At 46.9% G+C, this 23,636-nt stretch overlaps 2 protein-coding genes across 2 annotated transcripts in view; both read left to right on the top strand.

Annotated features, from left to right (window-relative positions):
• EGLN1 (egl-9 family hypoxia inducible factor 1) overlaps window positions 1-20,937 on the top strand; it is a 152,460-nt gene extending 131,523 nt beyond the window's left edge. The window contains exon 6 of the mRNA XM_068116192.2: window positions 20,738-20,937. Coding sequence (XP_067972293.1) covers window positions 20,738-20,866 — 129 coding nt within the window. The 3' untranslated portion in view covers window positions 20,867-20,937. The remainder of the gene's footprint in view (window positions 1-20,737) is intronic.
• Window positions 1-23,636, top strand: part of LOC144892160 (uncharacterized) — a 442,282-nt gene that overhangs the window by 247,438 nt on the left and 171,208 nt on the right. The window lies entirely within an intron of this gene.

Below are 23,636 nucleotides of genomic sequence, written 5' to 3'. Positions count from 1 at the left end.
GTGGTTCACCTGTGGGGCATCGGTGCCCTGTGGCCAAGGTCCGCCAGCAAGATTTCGGGCCCTCATGGCCGGTTCCAGCAGAGGGGCCATGCCCCAACCCATGGGGTCCATAAGTGGTGCTCGGCCACAGACATGTGGTCCATAATGTGGTGCATCGATGCAGACAGCTGGTCTGGGAATTCCGGGCGCACAATGGAGGACTCACGCACGCTCCCCTCGGCACCCAATGGCGCACAGGTCATGTGGGAGACAAAAGAGACAATTGAGCGAGGGGTAAGGTCACAAGGGTACACATCAACAAGGCAATGCAAGGCGAAATGCGTACGGAGGGCGAAGTGAGAAAGCTCGTCCCTACCGTACGTCACCCCCCTGTCACCCACACTACCCTTGCCCTTACCCCATATTTACAAAATCTACCCATTTACAAATTCGTCACTACTGTCACGTCTTCCCCATATTTCTCCTATACCAAATTCGTCTCCACAATCCCTCTATCCAAAATTTGCCATCACCCAATTCGTCATCAATCCTCATAAGGAGGAAGAGATGGAACATCAAAGCACAATGTCACACCCACGTCATGATGCGTCTCACAATCCAAACATTTGCATCATAAAAAATAATCAAAACATGGCATGGTGTGGAGTACCTGTCACCTCAGGTGAGTGGATGCAGATGGTGCGAGGAGACTTCATCCTAACTACTTTCTAAATGACATTAACACACTTTACACTACCCGGGGTCTTTCCCCGCCAATCCATTGGCCACTTACACTATGGGTTCTAAAAACCAATTCCCATTGACCAAACTGTGGTGCTTCTCAATTTGGGGTCTCACTCCCCCGATTCATCTCCCGGTGCTCTCGCACAATTTCTGGGCTGCGACGTGTAGCTCTCCCAGCAGGTCTACCCACCTGCACACCTCCACCACTGTAGTTGCCACCCGAGCTTACCTAGCTCCTCACCCTAACCTAACTAACTGGGGACAGCCCCTCCTGGCTCTGTCACCCCACTCGGTGCCCTCTGGCACTGGGCTACCCGGGTCCGTCCTCCGGATCCTCGGGCCCCATCCACAACAACTACTACCGGCTCCCAGAGCCCACCTGCGGCCTCACCTGGCCGACATCCTCACAGTGGTGGAGTGCCCAAACCAACTACACACACTAACAGGCTACACACCCAGCCATTTCCACAACACTAATGCACCCATCCAAAGACCATTCTTTCACCCGCACCACAGATGCCAATATCCAACCACAATTTACCTGTACCCTCTACCTAACACTTACACTACCCGCCCCGGGTATCCGTGATGGGGGTCCACTCTTCCCCCATTCACACCTTCGCACCATCCACTCCACTCCACAATTTCCACCATACTCACTCCACGACCATCCATTCCAATACTCCATTTATTCCACACTACCATTTATTCCACACAGCCACATACACCTGTTGTTGCACACCTGTGCAATCACCTGGTGCCACCTGCACCCTCCTCTTCCTAGACCATTTGGTCAGCACAATACACAATCACCTTCACTCACTCATACACTGCTCCACACACCTGTTCAGTTGCACACCTGTGCAATCACACCTGTTCAATCCTCAAACACACGGCATCATCTCAGCTAACTACTCCCCTCTGAAACTTGCGCTTCCCAGTCGTCCCTTTAAACTATTGCGCTCCCACGTCATTATCATCCACACTAATCTACCTGCGTCCCCACTACAGGTATCCTTGTCACTAACTAACCTTAACGTTACCTAATGTCATCTTCGCTAGATCCCTAACAATATAACCTAACCCACCCGGGCTAGTTTTCACTGCCATACACCCCCTAATCTATAGCACATTTGCCCCCCCCCTGTGAGGGATGGTGGATTTGCCCTCCCACCACATCGGGGAGGTCCTATCAATTTCGCTCGTCCAAATCCAACAAATCAAAAATTTTCCATTTACTGCCAATTCTACCCACTATTATAAATTTCGTATCAAATCACTATCACTATCACTATCACCATCATCACAGTCCACTATATCCTAGCCTCGGTGCGTCGTGACATCATTAAACTCGGTTCGTAAAGCCGAGCAATGAATTCGGGTGGTTTGGTCACCTGCAGGTTGAATCCGTCCGGCTTTCGGTTCAAGGGAGGTGGTTTGGTTGGGCCAAGGTTCCACGCACCATCTCGGCGCGGCACCTTGCGGTCCCGGGCCCGATGGCTCAATCTCCCTCGGTCGGAACCCCGTCCCCACGAGGGGGCACCGTTCCGCTTTGTCCCACTCGCCCTTGAACCGGACCGGTCGCCTCGCCCGACAAAGCCCGGACTCGACCGTGCGGGGCGGGGCCAAGCCCGAATTGGCAACGCCGCTTCGAAGAGAAGCGACGCAGCATCGACCCGCGCCGGGCCTCGCACCCAACAAAGCACCCCGCGCCCCGAGTGCTCGCATCGGCTATCCGTCGCCCTAACCGCTAACCCGGTTACCGTCGATGCTTCACCTGCATGCTCACACGCATACGCTACCCCTTTCACCCTCACCAAACCCGGCGTTCCAACGCCGTCCGTACATTCCACCAACGTACTCCCTGTTACACACCACACCTCTCGCGCACACTCGCTGTTCGCACACTCCTTTAACACACCTCGCGCACCGTCTTGCGCACTCTCCCTCGGTACGTACTCCGTACCACTCACCATGGGCGTGCACTCTTGCATCCACCCACTAACGCGTTCAGATGGGCTCTCCCACTCTCGCGCTACTACCAACTCAGGTGTGCTTTCTCGCACACCTTCGCCGTTCATCCCATGCGTGCATCCTCGCACCCGCTCCACCACCAACTCACTCCTCGTGTCACTCTCACCCTCGCACGTACACTCCGTACACCCCGACGTGCATTCTTGCTCGCACTCGGTTTCACTCCCACACGTTATAACACACCCACTCGCCGACGCACACTTTTTCCTCACACACGTGCCATTTTTACTCACACGGGACCCTTCACCAACGCCCGGATGCCATATCGATCCCAATCGCGCGACAATTATTTTGTCGCCAAACATCCTCCTGCAAAATCTACCCGCACAATACACAACAGCACGACTCACCTGGGGGATCCTTTTCTCCACGCGAACCTGTAAACTTCCATTTGGATTAGCGAGTACATCATCATGATTTGAGCAGGGACTTTGTACATATTCCATTTCTCCCTGCAATTCCCGGGCTACCTGCGTCATCTCTTCAATTTTAATTCCCAGCACTGCTTTGTCTTTGTTCACCTCGACGACCGTTGGCTTTAATAAAACACCCTCCTCTACCTCAGCGGTCGCCGGCTTTTCCAAACCCCGGGTTGCGATTTCTACCCCTGTCATTGTACCCGTGCTTTTCTCCGCTTCACTCAACCAGTGCTTCTCGACCCGCGTTACCTCGTCGTGCACCCCTGGGACCCTTTCGCCCAACTTGCGGTCTCTGTCCCTCTGCTCCCTTTCCTCCCTATCGGCCCTCATTCCGTTCGTTATTTCTTCAGTTCTTTCTTTTAGTTCCTTAGTCATTTGAACACCCATGTTGTTAATTTCCCTGTTGGATATGAGCCCCTGGGCATACATTTTGTTTTCTTCATCCCACTGGGTCAAAAATTTCAACAAATTTGCAAGAAATGGATCCCAGGCCGTTGGCACCGCGGGCTCGGCTGCCGCGCGCTCGTACGAGGCGCCTTTTTGCGCGCCTGATACCTCGTGCGCGAGAGCGCCATTTTGTGCACCTGGTACCCCCCTCAACCACACCTTCTTTACTCTCCTCCACAATTTTCCCCACTTCTTCCCTGGGGTCCTGGGTCGATTCTACCCCGTCTATCTCTCCCACCGGCATCCCGTCGCCTTGACCAGCCATGGCGCGATTTCAAAATTCGGGTTTTATAAAACAAAAGCAATTTCGGTACTTTGTAATTTTGAGCGCGTTAAGCGCGCTTCGGGTCCAATCTCACTTCCCGACACCAATTTGTTACTGTAATAACACAATTGGTGTTTCAAAATTTGGGCCTAACAAATTTAGTCCCAGGTCCGAATCCCAACTCCTGACAACCAATTGTTACTGAACACAATTGGTGTTCCAAAATTTGGGCCTAACAAATTTAGTCCCAGGTCCGAATCCCACTCCTGACACCAATTGTTACTGATCGCGGTTTAGATGGTATGATGGGCCGAGCGGATGGTCCAACCGCGACCGTTACAGGATCCCCGACTCACCCGATTCACCCAGAACTTTGGCCGTATCGCACCGCAGCTGCCCAATCTGGAAAACTCTCAAACGACGAAATGCAAAGAGGAAAAGGAATAAAACGAGAAGACGGACAGAAGAGTAACTGGATTTATTGTACACACACAAGCAAAAAGGAGCAATCAAGTTTATTTACAACACATAAGACGCAGGTGACACAGTGCAAATACTAGCTTATACAGACTTAATTAACCCAGGGACAGAACAAACAAAACAAACTCACGTACACAAGAAGGGTGGAAAGGCAGGAGGTGGATGGCTGGAGGGAGAGGAAGGTCCAAGGGGGTCCTGCAGCACGATCGGCGCGTTTAGCAGCCGCCGTTCCTTTCCGGCCCTGCTCAAAACCGCCGTTCAGGCCCCAAGCTGCTGTTGTGGCTGCTGTGGACGTCGCGTGCTTTGCCAGGACTCGTCTGGTCCAACGCTCAACTCTTTCTTGGTCCGCTCACTCCTCACCACCGACTCCTCACCACAACCAACGCAACCAACTGACCACCACCACCGACTGCTCACCGCAACCAACGCAACCAACTGACCACCGACTCCACTGCCTCACTGACTCCACTGACTCACGCCACTTGCGCGCGCGCCTTTATAGCGCCTCTAGCGATCAAGCCGCCGGCCTTCAGGACACGCCCATCGGTGTGCTCACCTCGGCCCTGGTTGGTCATGCGACCCTCTGGCTCCCCCCTTGATGACGACGGGCGGCACTTGCTCAATGGTGGTTTTGGAGGGGAGGTAATTGGCAATCGAGGCTCGGCAATGACGAGAGGGGATGTGAAAGGAAGGGGATCTATTCTCTTTCACTGGTGCAATGGAGTACTTCAATTAATGGGAGACACAGCCTTACTCTAAAACACAGAATAAGATATAACTATCAAACAGGGGTATTCTATTATTGGCTGACGTGTATGCTTGTGGACTAATTATGGGATGTCCTTTCACCTTTACACAGCTCCGGAGGCAGGGGGCGCAGAATAAACAATAATAATAATTTACACAATCAAAAAAAATATACAGTCCTCATATCCGCAACAATATATATATATATATCTATCTATATATATATTATATATATATATATATATATATATATATATATATATATATATATATATATATATATATATATATATATATATATATATATACAGACTTGGCATTTAACATGGAATTTTTTTTTTTCTTGACTTGGGTTTACTTTCTCAACTCAGTATATCAATGTGGTGAGTTTCTTTTACGCTTCGGTGATGTCTTTCTTGAAAGAACCATGTCACTGATTGTCTTTCGCAGCAAGAAGTGAATAACAGGATTATATCACAGGTATCGTGACAAAATGTAAGGACAGGTACATTTGACGATTGGCTTCACAATCGGGTATATAAGGGTTGTTGCGTTCTGTATTAGTGGAAAACAACTGCTGCACGTCTAGAAAAGTTATTGCGGCTTCCTCTGGAGATGGTCCGTCAACTTGACAATGCTGTTTGTCATGGAGTGGTGGCTTTACGAAATTCTGGCATGAAACAGCGTGCTATTGCTCGGCAGTATGGCATCACTCAAGGACAGGTGTCAAAGATCCTGAAACGAAATGCTCAGAGGGGTGTCCCTACTCCAATACCGAGGCCAGGACGTCAACGCAGAACCACAAGGAGAGATGATCGCAAGCTGCACCGGTTCGTCTGCAATGGCTGTACCAAGTCAGCTAATCGGCTTAGGGCAGAGTGGCAGCAACTGACAAATGTGCCTGTATCCAGAAGGCTAGTCAACCAACGACTGGTTCAAGCGGGCTATCGTGCCAGGCGTCCCCTGAGAAAGCCATGCTTGACCAGACAACACAGCCAGCGCCGATTGCAGTGGGCCAGAGAGCACCGTCAATGGCAGCCAGGAAACTGGAATCACGTGACCTTCAGTGACGAGTCTAGATTTCTGGTCTATCGTCAAGATGGCCGCGTCCGAGTGCGCAGACAAGTGCATGAAGACCACATCGGAGATTGTATAGTGCCAAGAGTCCAAGCTGGAGGTGGTGGGGTGACTGTTTGGGCTGCTTTTCATACAGGGGGGAAAACTGACCTGGTTGTTCTGAATGGAAACCTGAACCAGTTCAAGTACAGGGTCATTCTGGAAGAAACATTGCTTCCATTTGCTCGTGCAGCCTTTCGAGGAAACTTTGTCTTCCAAGATGACAATGCACGGCCTCATCGTGCTCGCATGATCCAACACTTTCTTGCTGACCGTGGTGTAGAGCATATGGAGTGGCCTGCCATGTCCCCGGATATGAATCCGATAGAGAACTTGTGGGCAGAATTAACGCGTCAAATCGACAACTTGGACCAGCAGCCCACCTCTGTGCGAGAATTGCAGCAGACTATTGTCACTGCATGGCAAGCGATTCCTGTCCAAACCTCGGCAAATCTCGTGAACAGCATGCCTCAACGTGTACGTGCTCTCCTGAATGCTCGTGGGGTTTACACGAAGTACTGAACTGTAATTTTACTGTCCGTAATCCCAGTCATAATTTAGCTTTTGTTTTTCTTGAAAAAGAAATTGGCTAATGTGCAAAATAAAGAGATACTTCTGGAAAACGTACAGAAGTTTAACAGTACTGTACGTGAATTGAGTTCGACATCAGTTTACATCACTTTCAAGGATCAATTTATTTGCTTCGAAATGTCAAATGTGGTTTTTGTTTCTTTTAAAGTCACATTAACAAAATCTAGAATAATTTCAACATAATTCCAATGAACTTTTGGTTTAAGTCATCTTGAAAAGTAAGTTCACCCCCACAAAAAAAATATTCCATATTAAATGGCAAGTCTGTATATATATATATATATGTTAGACCTGGGCGATAATAGAGAAACCTATATCACGATTATTGTGATAGTATAAATAATGTAATTAGCGCCTTGAGAGCCATGTAGCATACAATAACAAGACACATAGAAACGACCTAAATACCCATAGAGGTACGTATGTTTGGTCGTACTCTATTTCATAATTCTGTTGGAATTTGTTTAAAGTTAAACCTCTTTTTGCCTGGAGGAAATTGCTTTCCTCTGTTTGCCAAGTAACTGGACGAGCAGTTTGCAAAGTGGTTGATACGAAACGTCTGTCTTGGTAAGCGAAAGCAAGCGGCTTGCTAATGGAACACACTGAGGAAGCTGATGCCAATTGGGACATTTGTGGAGAAAGTCAAACATGATTATCTTCAGACATTTAAAATATCGTTTTTGTCCCTCATCGCACTGCGGAGCGAAAGGGGCACTATGGTTTTCCCCTCCGTCCGTGTGTCCGTCCGTCCGTCCGTCCGTGCGTGCGTGCGGGCGTGCGGGCGGGCGTGCGTGTGTGCATGCATATGTGCGTGCGTGCATAAGCGAAGGACCGAATTCTAATTTGGTGTGTGGGTGCAATCCACGTCAAAATCCAAGATGGCCGCCGCCATGTATGTCTGACGCCATGTACAGTCACGTGAAAAAGTAAGTACACCCCATGTAAAGTTTTGACTTTGTCAACATATTTCAACATACAGCTATTTGATCTTCATTTCAACAATAATGATAGATAAAGGTGATATAATATAACAAATATCATGAAACATTTACATTTTGTAGTCCATTGAATAATTTAAATAAACATAAATGCAAATTTCGCATGTGGAAAAAGTAAGTACACCCCTACATTTATCACTACTTCAAATACCTAAAATTAGAATCAGGTGCACCAGCTCCGGTGCAAATGATTAGAACATTGTTAGAGAGGATCTTGGAGGAACCTGTCTTATTTAAACTTCAGACATTTAGTTTGGTTTGCTCTTTGTTGTTGAAGTGTGTGGCGTCACCATGCCTAGATCAAAATAGCTCTCTGAGCCCTTCAGAAAGAAGGTTATAGATGCCGTCGAGTCTGGGAAGGGATTTAAAAAGATCTCCAAACAATTTGAAATCAGTCATTCGACTGTCCGGAACATCATCTACAAGTGGAGAAGATTCCAAACAACTGCCAACTTGTTCAGGCCAGGCCGCCCCAGCAAGTTCAGCCCGAGATGCTGAAAGAAGTCTCCAAGAACCCCCAGAATGTCATCACGGGACCCACAGGAGCTTGTCTTGCCAATGTTGATGTCAAAGTGCACGAGTCTACCATGAGAAAGAGGCTGCACAAATTTGATCTACATGGCAGGTGTGCCAGGAGGAAACCTTTGCTGTCCAGAAAGAACATCAGGGCAAGACTAAAGTTTGCCAATGAACACCGAGGCAAAGACCAGCACTTCTGGAACAATGTGCTCTGGACAGATGAGTTAAAGGTAGAGCTATTTGGCCACAGTACCAGAAGACATGTTTGGCGAAAACCAAAGACAGCATTTGACCACAAGAACCCGATACCAACTGTAAAGCATGGTGGTGGAAATATTATGGTTTGGGGCAGCTTTGCTGCATCAGGGCCTGGGCAGCCCACCATCATATAATCCACTATGCATTCTTCATTGCACCAGAGGGTGCTTGAGGATAATGTGAGGCCATCTGTCGGAAAGTTGAAGCTCAACCGAAGGTGGACCTTGCATCGTGACAATGACCCTAAACATACCAGTAAATACACCAAGGCATGGCTGAAAAAATGAAATGGAGGGTTCTGGAATGCCCAAGTCAAAGCGCAGATCTAAATCCCATCGAGATGTTGTGGGGGGATTTGAAACGAGCTGTGCATGCAAGAAACCCCTCAAACATCGCACAGCTGAAAGAATTCTGCATGGGGGAGTGGGCAAAAATTTCTCCCAGTCGATGTCAGAGACTGGTAGACAGTAATAAGAAATGCCGACTTGAGGTTGTTTCTGCCTGAGTGGGCAATACCACCTATTAGGGCCAAGGGTGTGCTTACTTTTTCCACATGCGAAATTTGCATTTATGTTTATTTAAATTATACAATGGACTTCAAAATGTAAATGTTTCATGATATTTGTTATATTATATCACCTTTATCTGTCAATATTGTTGAAATGAAGATCAAATAGCTGTATGTTGATATATGTTGAAAAAGTCAAAACTTTACATGGGGTGTACTTACTTTTTTACATGACTGTATGTCTGAACCTTGTGAGCGGAATTTCTTGAAAAATAAGCGAAGTATCAACTTCTAATCTGGTGTGTGGGTGTATCTAGGCATAAGGAAGAACGCTATTGAAAATTGGGTCGCCACATCAAAATCCAAGATGGCCGCCTTGCGTCTTCCACTTTGTCAACTCACATGACTTCAACGACGGAGGACCTAGGCGTAACACTTGTTGATTTTGAACGTTGCGAATAATAAATGCCAAGCAATCATATGTCGTGACAAAAATAGGACAGCGGGTCCTAAAGCTCATCTGGATCAGGAGCAACAGTCACTCAAACCCCCCCCCCCCCCCCCCCACAGACCCTGATATTTCTAATACTGTGAACAAACTTTGGTACATCATGGACAATGAAGGTTGTGATGAAGTTTCATTGAAATAGCGTGTATAGTTTCGGAGAAGCGAGAAACTACTGCAGTGTCCCTGGGGTTAAGACCCCAAGAGGACGAATGGCCAAAACGAGCTTTAACTCCGAGGCGTATACCCAACTTGGCGGTAGTGACACGCACGGGAAGGTTCGAGGTCTTACCTGATCGGGAACACACGCAGCCGCAGGGGTTATCCGATCCCCACAGACACAGAGACGAGACAGCAAAATCCACAATACAAGGAAAGTAAAATTCGACGAATAATGATTTAATGAAAATCAATGCAAGTAACAATGAAAGGTGAGATAAACTTAAATTCCTAAATGAGGGACCCTTCACTCAGACTCGTATACAAACAAGGGGGAAACGACAGTAAAATTAAAATCCTTTTTATAATCGGCCAAACTCATCTTTGCGTTCCCAAATGGCTGGTAAGGCTGCTGGTTGTCGCCTCGAACCACCGCGCTGGAAAAGCACAAAATGGCGTGGAATCCTGTCTTCACCCAGCCGCAGATAGACCATCTTACAAAACCATCTTACAAGATCCATCTTACAAAAGACCCACAGTTGTCTCTAGTTTTGGACATAATATGATGCTGCCTGAAAGATCCTCCAAATGCATGTCGCTTTTCTTGATGACCTTCCGTGAGATGCCACCACGCACGACGAGTACCAACGACTTGCCTGCTAAGAGATCTTGCTCTAATGACAATCACATCATCTTCATCTTTACCCTCGCAGGAGGAGAGGGTATTGCATTTGGGTCCGTTTGTCTGTTTGTTTGTTTGTCTGTCTGTTTGTTTGTTTCTTTGTCCACACAGAATAAATATGATTTTCTCTGCAACCATTGGTCCGATTGACAGGAAATTTCCACCATAGGTGCATTCCACCTGTATAATTTTTTTATGATAATTATGACGTCATAGGTCACGTGGTATGGGCGCCATCTTGGAAAACCCGAAAGAAATTTGCACCTCTATATCTCCGAAAGCGCTGCATAGAAAAAATTGAGACATGGCTCATTGTAAAGAACTCTCCATGGGGAATAAAATATGTTAATGATGATGTCATAGGTGCCTCCATTATGACGTCATAATTCGACAAGTACAAAACTTCATCCAATCAAGATGAGATTTATTGAGCATCATCGAGGGATAAATTGGTGGAGAATTTTTTTAATGATGACGTCATCAGTCACGTGGTTCGGCCGCCATATTTGTTTGTAACACAAAAGCCTTAAAAACCACTGAAAACACATCCTGGCGAGGGTCTGCAATCTCCGATTGCTCTTTCTTGTTATTTTTGTGTCTCACTCCAACAGTGAGGCTCATTGAATGATGCACCAAAGTTCTCAATCGTGAAAAATGAGTTCAGGTAGGCCGGACTTCACTGACGATCGAACTATATATATCAGGGCTACTCTGACAAACCGGACAACTGTTGTTAGCTCAAAGCACGGCAGTGTGTCTAATTGGATAAACAGACATATGTTGGCTAAATATGATGGCTGAATCACATCTACATAATGACTGTCGGCAGGCTGTCTCAGTAGGATATGAATTCGATGAGACAGATGGCACACAAGGAATAGGGAAAGCCAAGAGAAAAGACAACTTGGCTCCAACAAAGGTGGAATCAGAGTTGTGTTCAATTGAAGGCTGACGTTAGCCGAGCATTGTGCGTTAAGGGACTGATTGGGAATCTTTTAATGCTTTTCGAGCATTTTATACTTCATTATTATTGTCATGTTCGGTTTAGTCGCATCCAAACTTGGGAGGTTTGTTGAGCATTCAGTTATGGCACTTTTTTTGTATAATTTTTTTAATTTTACTTCATTTTAAGTTTAAAGGCTAAAGACGGAACTTGCAGTGACAAATAAGAGAGTGGTGTAAGTTTATTGTGGGCTTTTTCCTTGAGCTGGGGGAGGAGGATGGGAGGGGGGGGGGGGGTTCATTGAAACCTCACTTATTTCCCAAGGAAGTCCCATGCTAGCTGCTACACTGACATACCTGTCCTACCTTTGATGCTGCCTGAGTAAATATTTTGGGATGGAAAAATGGCCATTGCAATACACATACTTTGACGTCTTCATCATTTGTAAACGTAATGGCACCCACATGTTATTCCAGTGGTCTATAGAAAAGACAAGTAAACAAAAAACATGTTTTAGGGCTACAAAGTTATATTTTAAAAAACTTTTAAACAATTTTTTTGTTTTAACTCTTTATTAAATTCAATTCTGATAGATGAAAATGTACCATAAAAGAGGACCGTGGGCCAAATTTCAGCTCTCTATGACGTATGGAACCGAGAAAGCGAACGGCTCAAAGTTTTGAAACGGGACAAACAAACAAAGTTCAGATGAAGTTCAATAAAAGTGTGTCGTAAAAATCACAAAGTGACAGGTTTGGACTGCGTGGAGGATGATTTAGAACTTCCTAAGCCATATCTGCTAAAGCCGTAGTGGTCACATTCGCCACGCGGATGTGAGAATTATGCTAAAGTCAGGTACCTCAGAGTATACCTGGGCCTATGTCTGAACATACTGATTGCTTTATGCAGATTTATTTGGCTGGGATAGCATGGAAGCTTGATATATATATATATATATATACACATCATATTTAACTGAAGAAGCACGCTAACCTTATGACATAACACTGACGTCATGTGCATAAATTATACATGACGTCAGGTTAGCATGCTTTTATTTTTCTTTAATATTTTAATGTTCCTGACTGCAAACCTCCTAATTGTTGACGAGCAGGGCAGAGACAATGTGTCAGCGTGGAAGGCGACGCTTGTTGCTAACAGGTTGTGTGGCAATTGCGACTCAATCTGTGCCTTGCTTCCTAGTCAAGTTAGGGGGTTCAACCTGTGTGTATATGTATATGTATGTGCATATGTATACCAATATATACATACATACAAACATACATACATGCATACATACACAAACATACAACTCGTGCAACCTTTCAGGCTGACTGACGCACCGATATATATATATACGTATATATAAATTAATGGCTGATCGTGTGTTTGTAAGATATTGAGTTATAAGCGACACGTCACTGTGTCCAGCAGACAGAAAGTAACTACGTTTGACGTCCCAAAATGTGGTGACTTGCAATTGGGTTTCTGGGCCATTGGAGACAAAGGCGTGGCTAAAAGGCGGTGCTTGTGACGCTGTGGAGAGGGAAGGCGTGGCCTGCAGAACAGGGCAGCACTTATGACCCACAGACACGAAATCAGCTTTATATACAATATATATACTGTATATATATGAAACGGAAATAAATTCCCACATTTGCCAATGTAACAAAATTCCTGACTCAACCCAGGACTCAAACGCAGGGACCTCATTCCTCATCACTAATGTTGTGACAACCCACTGACGTCATCAAGGTAGTGGCGTATGGCAGCTAAGAAAGGATCCGATTGATCTCGTGAATTGGAGCATAGAATAAGACTGCGGTCACGTGACTTGGTTCCCTCGGCCAAATATATGATCTGTTACTTGACTGCCTCTCAGCACAATACTCGCTCGTACTGGGAACTTCGATCTTTACGGTAACATGGCTCTGGACGTGATATCTGGCAGGCAGTTCCAGGGACGAGGGGCTATGGTGGTCGCTTAGCGACTCGCTGGACTTGGACCAGAGTTATCCGCACTGACGGCAACCGCAACAATGCATAACTATATTCAGTCTTTGACTTTATGGGTTTATTTGTGTTTTATTTGCGTATAAAGTTGTACAAGTGATTTCCCATGGCTTATAAGGGCAGTGGTGCTCGGATAAAGAGTGTGAATCTGAGGGTTGCGCTTTGATTTAATGGGGTTTATTCCCCACCACAATAACAGGGGAAGAACGATCACAACAGTGGGGAACGGCAGGTGTTTGAGAGGGAAAAGGGGGAAACACGTAATTCACAATAAATAATTATTTACCAAGAGGAATAAATAAATCGAGGGCACCACACACCAGACTCGAGCACAGATCGGAAAGGGAATGAAAAACCGGGTGAGGCCTTATCTCTGGTGTTCATCGACGGAGAAGTCTCCAAACAGGAACTAGAGCAGGACGAGGCAGTCACGAATAGGCGAGCAGGCGACGAAACAGGATGAGGCTGGAACATGAGCAGGAACAATGAATCAGGTGCACAAAGTGAAAAACGGTTTCTCTCAAGACTCTAACAACCTCTGACTCGCTCTGAAGCCGAACCAACGCTCTCGCGAGACCGCGCAAAATCCGGAGAGCCCGAAAACTCTTACCTCTCTCTCTTCTCCAAGATTCCCCTTTGAAGCTCTTCCTTATCACCCTGCAAGGTCCCACCGACACCTCACTCAGAGATTCACATAAGGTTTTACATACAATTCCTTCACCTTAAACCCTGGCTTTTTATTGAACAACGCATCATCTTTCATATGATGCACATTTAAAAGAGGACAATTCTTTAGCTAACACATCCCTACTTAATACATCGAGATTGACTAACTACCCGAACATAGAGCTATACATTCCTAACTGTACTAAAGTAATATCTATCCCTGCCTAACCCTACTAATGTAACAATATGTTCCCAAAAGCATACATTTCTGTACTATTATCCCCCCTGTACTATACAATCAAATTGGTTCCGATCCTAAAATCATTTGACCTGCCTCATGCCCAGATGTTGTTGCATGTGCCCAACATGAGATGTGTCGTCATTTTTGAGTGGATGGACGGACGGACAGGACCAAAGTTTAGCCCCCAGTCGAGCCGATGCCCAGTTGGGGGCTAAAAAGGGGAATGAAAGAAGAATAAGGCGAACACAAAGGGTAAATGCATTTTGCAGCTCTTTTACATGACAAGCGTGTATGGCAATGAAATGATTAGCTGACCTGAGAGGTCCGATGAGGAAACAGACGAGCAACAAGACCGGTGGAGTGAAACCTGAGAGAATGAGGAAGAAAACTGACAGTATTTCAATCTGCCTGTGGTGAAAAAGGCAGCGATGTGCCCAAAGCCTTGAATTTCAACAACGTCATCAATCATTGGACTGGACAGTGAGGCTCTGCCCCGCAGATGCTGAGGCTACCTACGTACTCCATAAATGATGTAACGAGCAAGGGGCTACCAACGTTAGCTGCTTCATTCCTGTCTTAGGCGTTACCTGAGATATATTACATGACGTAATGTGACATGATGCAGTTGGTATGCAATAATCACACAGGTCAACATAGGATGCACAAATCAAACTTCTGCCTTATTGCAGTAACAATGGTGGCCAATATCCTAAGACTATTCAGTCATCGGATGTTATTCCCTCTATGGTTTTGTGAAGACGGAGCGAGTTCGTAAGACGCGTCAAGCTTTAACAGAATGTTAGACAAAATCTGCATATCATTTTATTTTGGTCTGAATTTACTGTTAATGTCGGTGTCCGTCAAATGATTGTTACTATGTTGTGAAAGTTACGACTGTTGTTGTTGTTACGACTCCTCTCCGGCCTTGCTCCCCCAGCTCTGTCTGTGCTATGTCCCCCAAATATTCCTACAGGTCGCACAAGATCTGCCAGCAACCCTCTTATGGTGAAACTTCCAAAATCAAGACTCTCTGCTCACCTTCACTCTTTCATTCCTCTTTTCTCCCGCCTCTGGAACAAACTCCCTCACTCTATTCAATCCCACTCCTCCCTCCAGGTCTTTAAAACAGCTGTTCACCACCATCTCTTATCTTTCCCCATCCAAAACCTTGATCTTTTCTACCCCCGCTAATTCACCCCAGATACACTTTTTTGAAATACCGACTTCTTTCCTAGAAGTCCTAGCAGTGTCCATGTTTTTTTTTACCTCTCCCACCCACCCCCCCTTTTTCCCGTGCCTCCTCCCCCCAAGCCCTCACCCTCCCACAGATCTCCCGATGTCCCTGCTCTCAAATGTTGTCCTTGTGTGCTTTCCTCTCTCTCTCTCCATCTTTCCTCCCGCTCCCTTTATCTTATGTTTTATGTGTCAGTTTGTCTTTTTGTGATTAATGTGAGCTCTTACATGACCCTCGATCTTGTATATAAAAAAATAAAATAAAAAGTTTTGGACAAAAAGAGAAGTGATGGAAGTAGACCCATCACCATACCATCACTGGAAATGGCCTTTGATGGTGCTCTCGGTAATATTGGCATGCCAGTTACTCTAACATAACAGGTTGGGGTTAGCCTAACCCTAACACGAGCTGCTAGGGTTAGGGTCAGGATAACAGCACACTATCAGGTCTATTGTGATCTCTAACAGCACACTAACTTAAGTTATGGGCTGGCAGGGTGGCCTACAGGTACGTTTATGTGAACCACTAAGCTGCCTAGAGTGGGTTTAAATCTCAACCCAGCTACAAACTGTCATCCCGGTGTTCCATAGGCAGGGTGGTTCATCAATGTGTGTGTCGTCCCTAGGACGACGTTAAACTGGGTATCTTGTGTGCCGCCATTAGTTGGTGGACGTTCAAGATCCCACTGTGTCCTTCGTGAGGAGTAGGCGAGCCATCACCGGCACCCTGAACAAGTTACAAATCTCCGCTCGAACCAACAGGGAACATTGTGCATCAGGACAGCCGCGCTCCCAACAACGCCGCAAACAGCAGCCGCATGCTGCACATGAAATGCATGAAGGCCATTGATTACGGATCACGGCTGACAATTCATCAGTTCCTTTATCGAATGAGTTGGAAGGAATAAAAATGAACAAGATCAGTGGAGATTTTGGACAAAGGTGACTTTGTCCATTTTTCATTCCCATCTAAGAATGTAGCTGGCGATTTTGGATTCAAATCCTATACATACTATGTTGATAGGACACTACAGGGAAAATGGTGAAAATAAAGCAATCAAAGGGGGAATAAAGGGATGGGAATAAAATCTGTGTGAAAGGAAGGGTGGTTGATACAGCAAGGTGGAAGTTGAAGAGGAAGGATCTGATGTTATCTCCCATTATGAGTTGGTCCATCATGAAACAATTTGTGTTGCCGTTGCAGAAATCATCACCACATCCTGGTTGTGGAGTGGGGGGATGATTGTTCAGCTCCATGTGTGGTATCCAACGATCCAACTTCCCCTTTCCGGCTTTCCTAATTCCCCTTTCCGGCTTTCTGACTTCCCCTTTCCAGATTTCTGACTTCCCCTTTCCAGATTTCTGACTTCCCCTTTCCGGCTTTCCGACTTCCCCTTTCCGGCTTTCTGACTTCCCCTTTCCGGCTATCCCACTTCCCCTTTCCGGCTATCCCACTTCCCCTTTCCGGCTTTCTGACTTCCCCTTTCCGGCTTTCCGACTTCCCCTTTTCGGCTTTCCGACTTCCCCTTTTCGGCTTTCCTAATTCCCCTTTCCGGCTTTCTGAATTCCCCTTTCCAGATTTCTGACTTCCCCTTTCCGGCTTTCCTAATTCCCCTTTCCGGCTTTCTGACTTCCCCTTTCCAGATTTCTGACTTCCCCTTTCCGGCTTTCCGACTTCCCCTTTCCGGCTTTCTGACTTCCCCTTTCCGGCTATCCCACTTCCCCTTTCCGGCTTTCCGACTTCCCCTTTCCGGCTTTCCGACTTCCCCTTTCCGGCTTTCTGACTTCCCCTTTCCGGCTATCCCACTTCCCCTTTCCGGCTATCCCACTTCCCCTTTCCGGCTTTCTGACTTCCCCTTTCCGGCTTTCTGACTTCCCCTTTCCGGCTTTCCGACTTCCCCTTTCCGGCTTTCCTAATTCCCCTTTCCGGCTTTCTGACTTCCCCTTTCCAGATTTCTGACTTCCCCTTTCCGGCTTTCCTAATTCCCCTTTCCGGCTTTCTGACTTCCCCTTTCCAGATTTCTGACTTCCCCTTTCCGGCTTTCCGACTTCCCCTTTCCGGCTTTCTGACTTCCCCTTTCCGGCTATCCCACTTCCCCTTTCCGGCTTTCTGACTTCCCCTTTCCGGCTTTCTGACTTCCCCTTTCCGGCTTTCCGACTTCCCCTTTTCGGCTTTCCGACTTCCCCTTTCCAGCTTTCCGACTTCCCCTTTCCGGCTATCTGACTTCCCCTTTCCGGCTTTCCGACTTCCCCTTTCCGGCTTTCCGACTTCCCCTTTCCGGCTTTCCGACTTCCCCTTTCCGGCTTTCCGACTTCCCCTTTCAGGCTTTCCGACTTCCCCTTTCCGGCTTTCCGACTTCCCCTTTCCGGCTTTCTGACTTCCCCTTTCCTGCTTCCCGACTTCCGATTTCCGACTTCCCGACTTCCCCTTTCTGGCTTTCCGACTTCCCCTTTCCGGCTTTCCGACTTCCCCTTTCCGGCTTTCCGACTTCCCCTTTCCGGCTTTCCGACTTCCCCTTTCCGGCTGTGTGTTTCCGGCTTTCCATTCCTACTTCATCGCATTCCTCCCGGCAAAGGGCATTGTGTGAGGCATAGACTAGCTGTGCCCTGCAGACTTGTTTCACTAAATGCACACTCTCAATTACCTCCGTCACCCAATAGCTAGGCCGCTAACACCCATTATTAGGATAAATTGTTCACATTGTGATAAAAGCATGAAATTTAGCAGTTATGCTCTTAGATAGATACTCTATAAATCCAGTCGATTCGCCCACTCAAAATTCAACATGGCGGCCATTTTTTCAAAATGGCCACCAAAATTGCTAAAATGTGCGATAAACTTTTTAATATTTAATTTAGGATGTTGCAGTATCAATACAAAATCACAGAAGTACACATTATGTATAGGAGCCCTTGCCAGAGGTGTTATCCGCCTAGCTAGAGGGGGATGGATGGAGGTTGTGTTTTCACCCGTGTCTGTTTGTTTATCTGAGAAGGATATCTCAAAAAGTTATGGACGGATGAAAACGAAACGTGGTGGACAGGTTGGGTGTCTGACATGGACGAATTGATTCGATTTTGGTGAGGATGCAGATCCGGATCAGGATACTGGAATATTTAAATTTTTCAAATGAATCTTCACCATTGAGAGATTGTGTAGGGCTAAAAACTATATATAGCGTGATATACAGGGCGATTCATCAATGTGTGTGCTGTCCCACGGATCGATGTTAAGCAGGGCGTCCCGTCTGCTTGCCTTTGCCTGTGAAACACCAGGATGGGAGTTTACAGCTGGATCGAGATTCAAACCCAGGCTAGACAGCTTAGAGGTATATACCTACATCCATAACTTCCATAGATGATTCAACCTGCCTGTCAAACACCAGGATGGGAGTTTACAGCTGGATCGAGATTCAAACCCAGGCTAGACAGCTTAGAGGTATATACCTACATCCATTCCTTCCATCGATGATTCAACCTGCCTGTCAAACACCAGCATGGCAGTTTATAGCTAGGTCGGGATTCAAACCCAGGCTAGACAGCTTAGAGGTATATACCTACATCCATAACTTCCATAGATGATTCAACCTGCCTGTCAAACACCAGGATGGGAGTTTACAGCTGGATCGAGATTCAAACCCAGGCTAGACAGCTTAGAGGTATATACCTACATCCATTCCTTCCATCGATGATTCAACCTGCCTGTCAAACACCAGCATGGCAGTTTATAGCTAGGTCGGGATTCAAACCCAGGCTAGACAGCTTAGAGGTATATACCTACATCCATAACTTCCATCGATGATTCAACCTGCCTGTCAAACACCAGCATGGCAGTTTATAGCTAGGTCGGGATTCAAACCCAGGCTAGACAGCTTAGAGGTATATACCCACATCCATACCTTCCATCGATGATTCGACCTGCCTGTCAAACACCAGCATGGCAGTTTATAGCTAGGTCGGGATTCAAACCCAGGCTAGACAGCTTAGAGGTATATACCTACATCCATACCTTCCATCGATGATTCAACCTGCCTGTCAAACACCAGCATGGCAGTTTATAGCTAGGTCGGGATTCAAACCCAGGCTAGACAGCTTAGAGGTATATACCCACATCCATACCTTCCATAGATGATTCAACCTGCCTGTCAAACACCAGCATGGCAGTTTATAGCTAGGTCGGGATTCAAACCCAGGCTAGACAGCTTAGAGGTATATACCCACATCCATACCTTCCATCGATGATTCGACCTGCCTGTCAAACACCAGCATGGCAGTTTATAGCTAGGTCGGGATTCAAACCCAGGCTAGACAGCTTAGAGGTATATACCCACATCCATACCTTCCATCGATGATTCGACCTGCCTGTCAAACACCAGCATGGCAGTTTATAGCTAGGTCGGGATTCAAACCCAGGCTAGTCAGCTTAGAGGTATATACCTACATCCATACCTTCCATCGATGATTCAACCTGCCTGTCAAACACCAGCATGGCAGTTTATAGCTAGGTCGGGATTCAAACCCAGGCTAGACAGCTTAGAGGTATATACCCACATCCATACCTTCCATAGATGATTCAACCTGCCTGTCAAACACCAGCATGGCAGTTTATAGCTAGGTCGGGATTCAAACCCAGGCTAGACAGCTTAGAGGTGTGTGCGTATCTCAAGGCCATCCTATCAGCTCTATTAATGGTTATGATGGCGATGAACAACTCTTCCATGATGATCTTTTTTCAGAAAGTACAATTTTTTAAACTTCAGCACAGCCATGTTGGTGAGCAATAGCGATTGTTTGAGCTGGTGAGCAGTGGTGGGTTGTGTGTGCTCACCAAGTTTTGTGAAGCACAAGATCATACAACGAAGCAGGGTGGAAGGAACGAGAGCACCTTTAATACCAATCGCGAGAGCTTTGTATTTATTTAGATTGGAAATCATTTTGAAAGAGTAAAATCCACTTGTATATCATGTCGAGCTCTATTGTGAGGAAGTCAGAGATACTATGACACTGAGATAGAATGGATGCAGTGGAGCATAAGGTGGAATCATCATCAAAAGTTGGACAGAGTTAGCAAGTGATTTGGTTAAGTCATTGATGTAAATGAGGGAATTTGTCAGACATACTCTGTTCAGCGTCCAAAGGGAATTGAGCAACTCCATAAAACATCCCTTTTTTTTTTTTTTACCTCTGCAGATGCTAAGCCTGCATGCTGAACTCACTGTTGCTGGCACAAGTATCGAGCATCCATCCCAAAGGGCCATAACTGTAACATCTGTACATCGTGAAATGATTTCTCCAAGTCTTTCCATCATTGAATTTTAGACTTTGCCATTACAGTTTTTATTATGTTTCTTCCATTGTTTCCTTAAGACTCTTTTTTAACAGTAAAGGAATACTCACAAATGAAATGGAAGAATATTGTCTGAAGACTCGGATGAAAGGCTTGATTTGTCAAATGTCTCCTGGAAGTTAGGAGACAAAAGATGGGGTTGATTTGTTTTGTGGGACGATGGACAGATCAACACATTATATGGGATTTGAACCTGGGATCAGGCATCATGAACCAAAATCATCCCCGCCTTTCACTCTCCGGATTCACAGAATCAGATTTTTTTTAAATGTGATTATATTGAAATCCGTTAAAAAAAGTTGATCTGGGTGTTAGAGTTTTAAAAAGCCAACCCGGTGGGTACCGTCCCTAAAAATTCCAGAAAACCACGTAATGGTGATGATGTCATCTGCATGACCTGTAACACTCTCTAACACTTGGACATACACGACACCCCCTGTAACACTCCATAACGCTTAGACATACACCCATACCCCCTGTAACACTCCGTAACACTTTGACATACACCCACACCCCTGTAACACTCCGTAACACTTGGACATACACCCATACCCCCTGTACCACTCCATGCCACTTTGACATACACCCACACACCATGTAACACCCCGTAACACTTGGACATACACCCATACCCCCTGTAACACTCCGTAACACTTTGACATACACCCAGACCCCCTGTAACACTCCGTAACACTTGGAATACATCCATACCCCCTGTACCACTCCGTAACACTTGGACATATACCCATACCCCCTGTAACACTCCGTAACACTTGGACATACACCCAGACCCCCTGTAACACTCCGTAACACTTGGAATACATCCATACCCCCTGTACCACTCCATAACACTTTGACATACACCCACACACCATGTAACACCCTGTAACACTTGGACATACACCCATACCCCTTGTAACACTCCATAACACTTGGACATATACCCATACCCCCTGTAACACTCCATAACACTTTGACATACACCTCCACCTCCTGTAACACTCCGTAACACTGGGACATACACCCATACCCCCTGTAACACCCCGTAACACTTGGACATACACCCACACCCCCTGTAACACTCCGTAACACTTGGACATACACCCATACCCCCTGTACCACTCCGTAACACCTTGACATACACCCACACCCCATGTAACACCCCGTAACACTTGGACATACACCCATACCCCCTGTCACACTCCGTAACACTTGGACATACACCCAAACCCCCTGTAACACTCCGTAACACTTTGACATACACCCCACCTCCTAGGAACACTCCGTAACAGTTGGACATACACCCATACCCCCTGTAACACTCCGTAACATTTTGACATACACCCACGCCCCCTGTAACACTCCGTAACACTTGGACATACACCCGTACCCCCTGTAACACTCCGTAACACTTTGACATACACCCACACCCCCTGTAACACTCCGTAACAATCGGATATACACCCACACCCCCATACATCATTATCATGCCCATTGAAAATACTTGACAATGTGTTCAATTGAAATTTTATCCATTCAACGGTTTCTGAGAAATAATTTTTTCATTGATAGCGTTTGATCCAAGATGGCTGCCATACCACGTGACATATGACGTCACACTTATCATAAAGACATTCTACATGGGTGTCACTCCTACACTGAAAGTTTTGTCTCAATCGGACATGTGCTTGCTGAGAAAAACGAGGTGAAGCCCGTACGGACAGATAGATGGACAACCCACAATCTTAATGTCTCACCTTCGGGGGGGGTGGGGGGGGGGGCATTAAAAAAAGATTACATTAGTCCATTCTTCCTGGTGTCATCCATCCATCCACCATTTCATTACGTGCTCTGCTAACTAAGTTCTAGTTTATCTTGTAGGAGCTATGCTCCAACGTAAATCGAAAGAATGGACGCGACAAAAAGCTGGAATTCGTCCGAGTTTCTTTATTGTGTCAAATCAACTCGGGTACTCTGAAAAGCCCGTTTATCGGGCAGCAATATATACACACATTATCCCGGAGCGTTTGCCCGGGAAAGGCGAGAGGGGGCGTGCCCGGGCGTCCTGGACGCGGCCTGGCAAGTCAAGAGCGGGCATGCCCGGGCGTGTCTGGAAATGCCCGGGCGTCCCGGACGAGGCCTGGCAGGTCGAGAGCGGGCATGCCCGGGCGTCCTGGACGAGCCCGGCATGGTGATCGCTCCGCGTCCTCGGTAGGTGCAAGGCGATTGTGTATACCCAGCGGTAGCCGCTACACACGTCCCCCCAGAATCGACTTGCACCGGCAGGGTCAATTTAAGGGGAGTCCTGATGACCCGGCCGAAGCGACCCCTGGCGGGTCGTTGGGGGGGGGGGGTCCGGTGTGGTGGTGGGCGGTCGAGTGGGGGGCACCATGGACGGGGGGCAGCCTCGCCGCGGCGGAAGAGCCAACCGTGGCGGTTGGTCGATGTCCACATGCGCCGGCTTGAGGCGGTCCACCGCAATCCGGTCCGACCTGCCGCCGATGTCGATGACGAACGACTTGTAGCCCTGTCGCAGGACCCGGAAGGGCCCGTCGTACGGCGGCCGGAGTGGCCACCGATGTGCGTCATGACACACAAAAACGTACTCCGCTGTGCGAAGCGCTGGGGGGACGTAGGACTGGGGGTCACCGTGGTGGGACGTTGGCACGGGGGCAAACCGTCGGGCGGTCTCCTGGAGGTCCGAGCGCTGGTGAGCTGCGGACCAGGGACTGGTAGCGTCGG

The sequence above is a fragment of the Myxine glutinosa genome, chromosome 5 (assembly GCF_964187855.1).
Source record: "Myxine glutinosa chromosome 5, kmMyxGlut1.1, whole genome shotgun sequence".
NCBI lineage: Eukaryota > Metazoa > Chordata > Myxini > Myxiniformes > Myxinidae > Myxine > Myxine glutinosa.
Note: the sequence above shows the minus strand (reverse complement) of the source record. Positions and strands in the feature narration are given on the sequence as shown.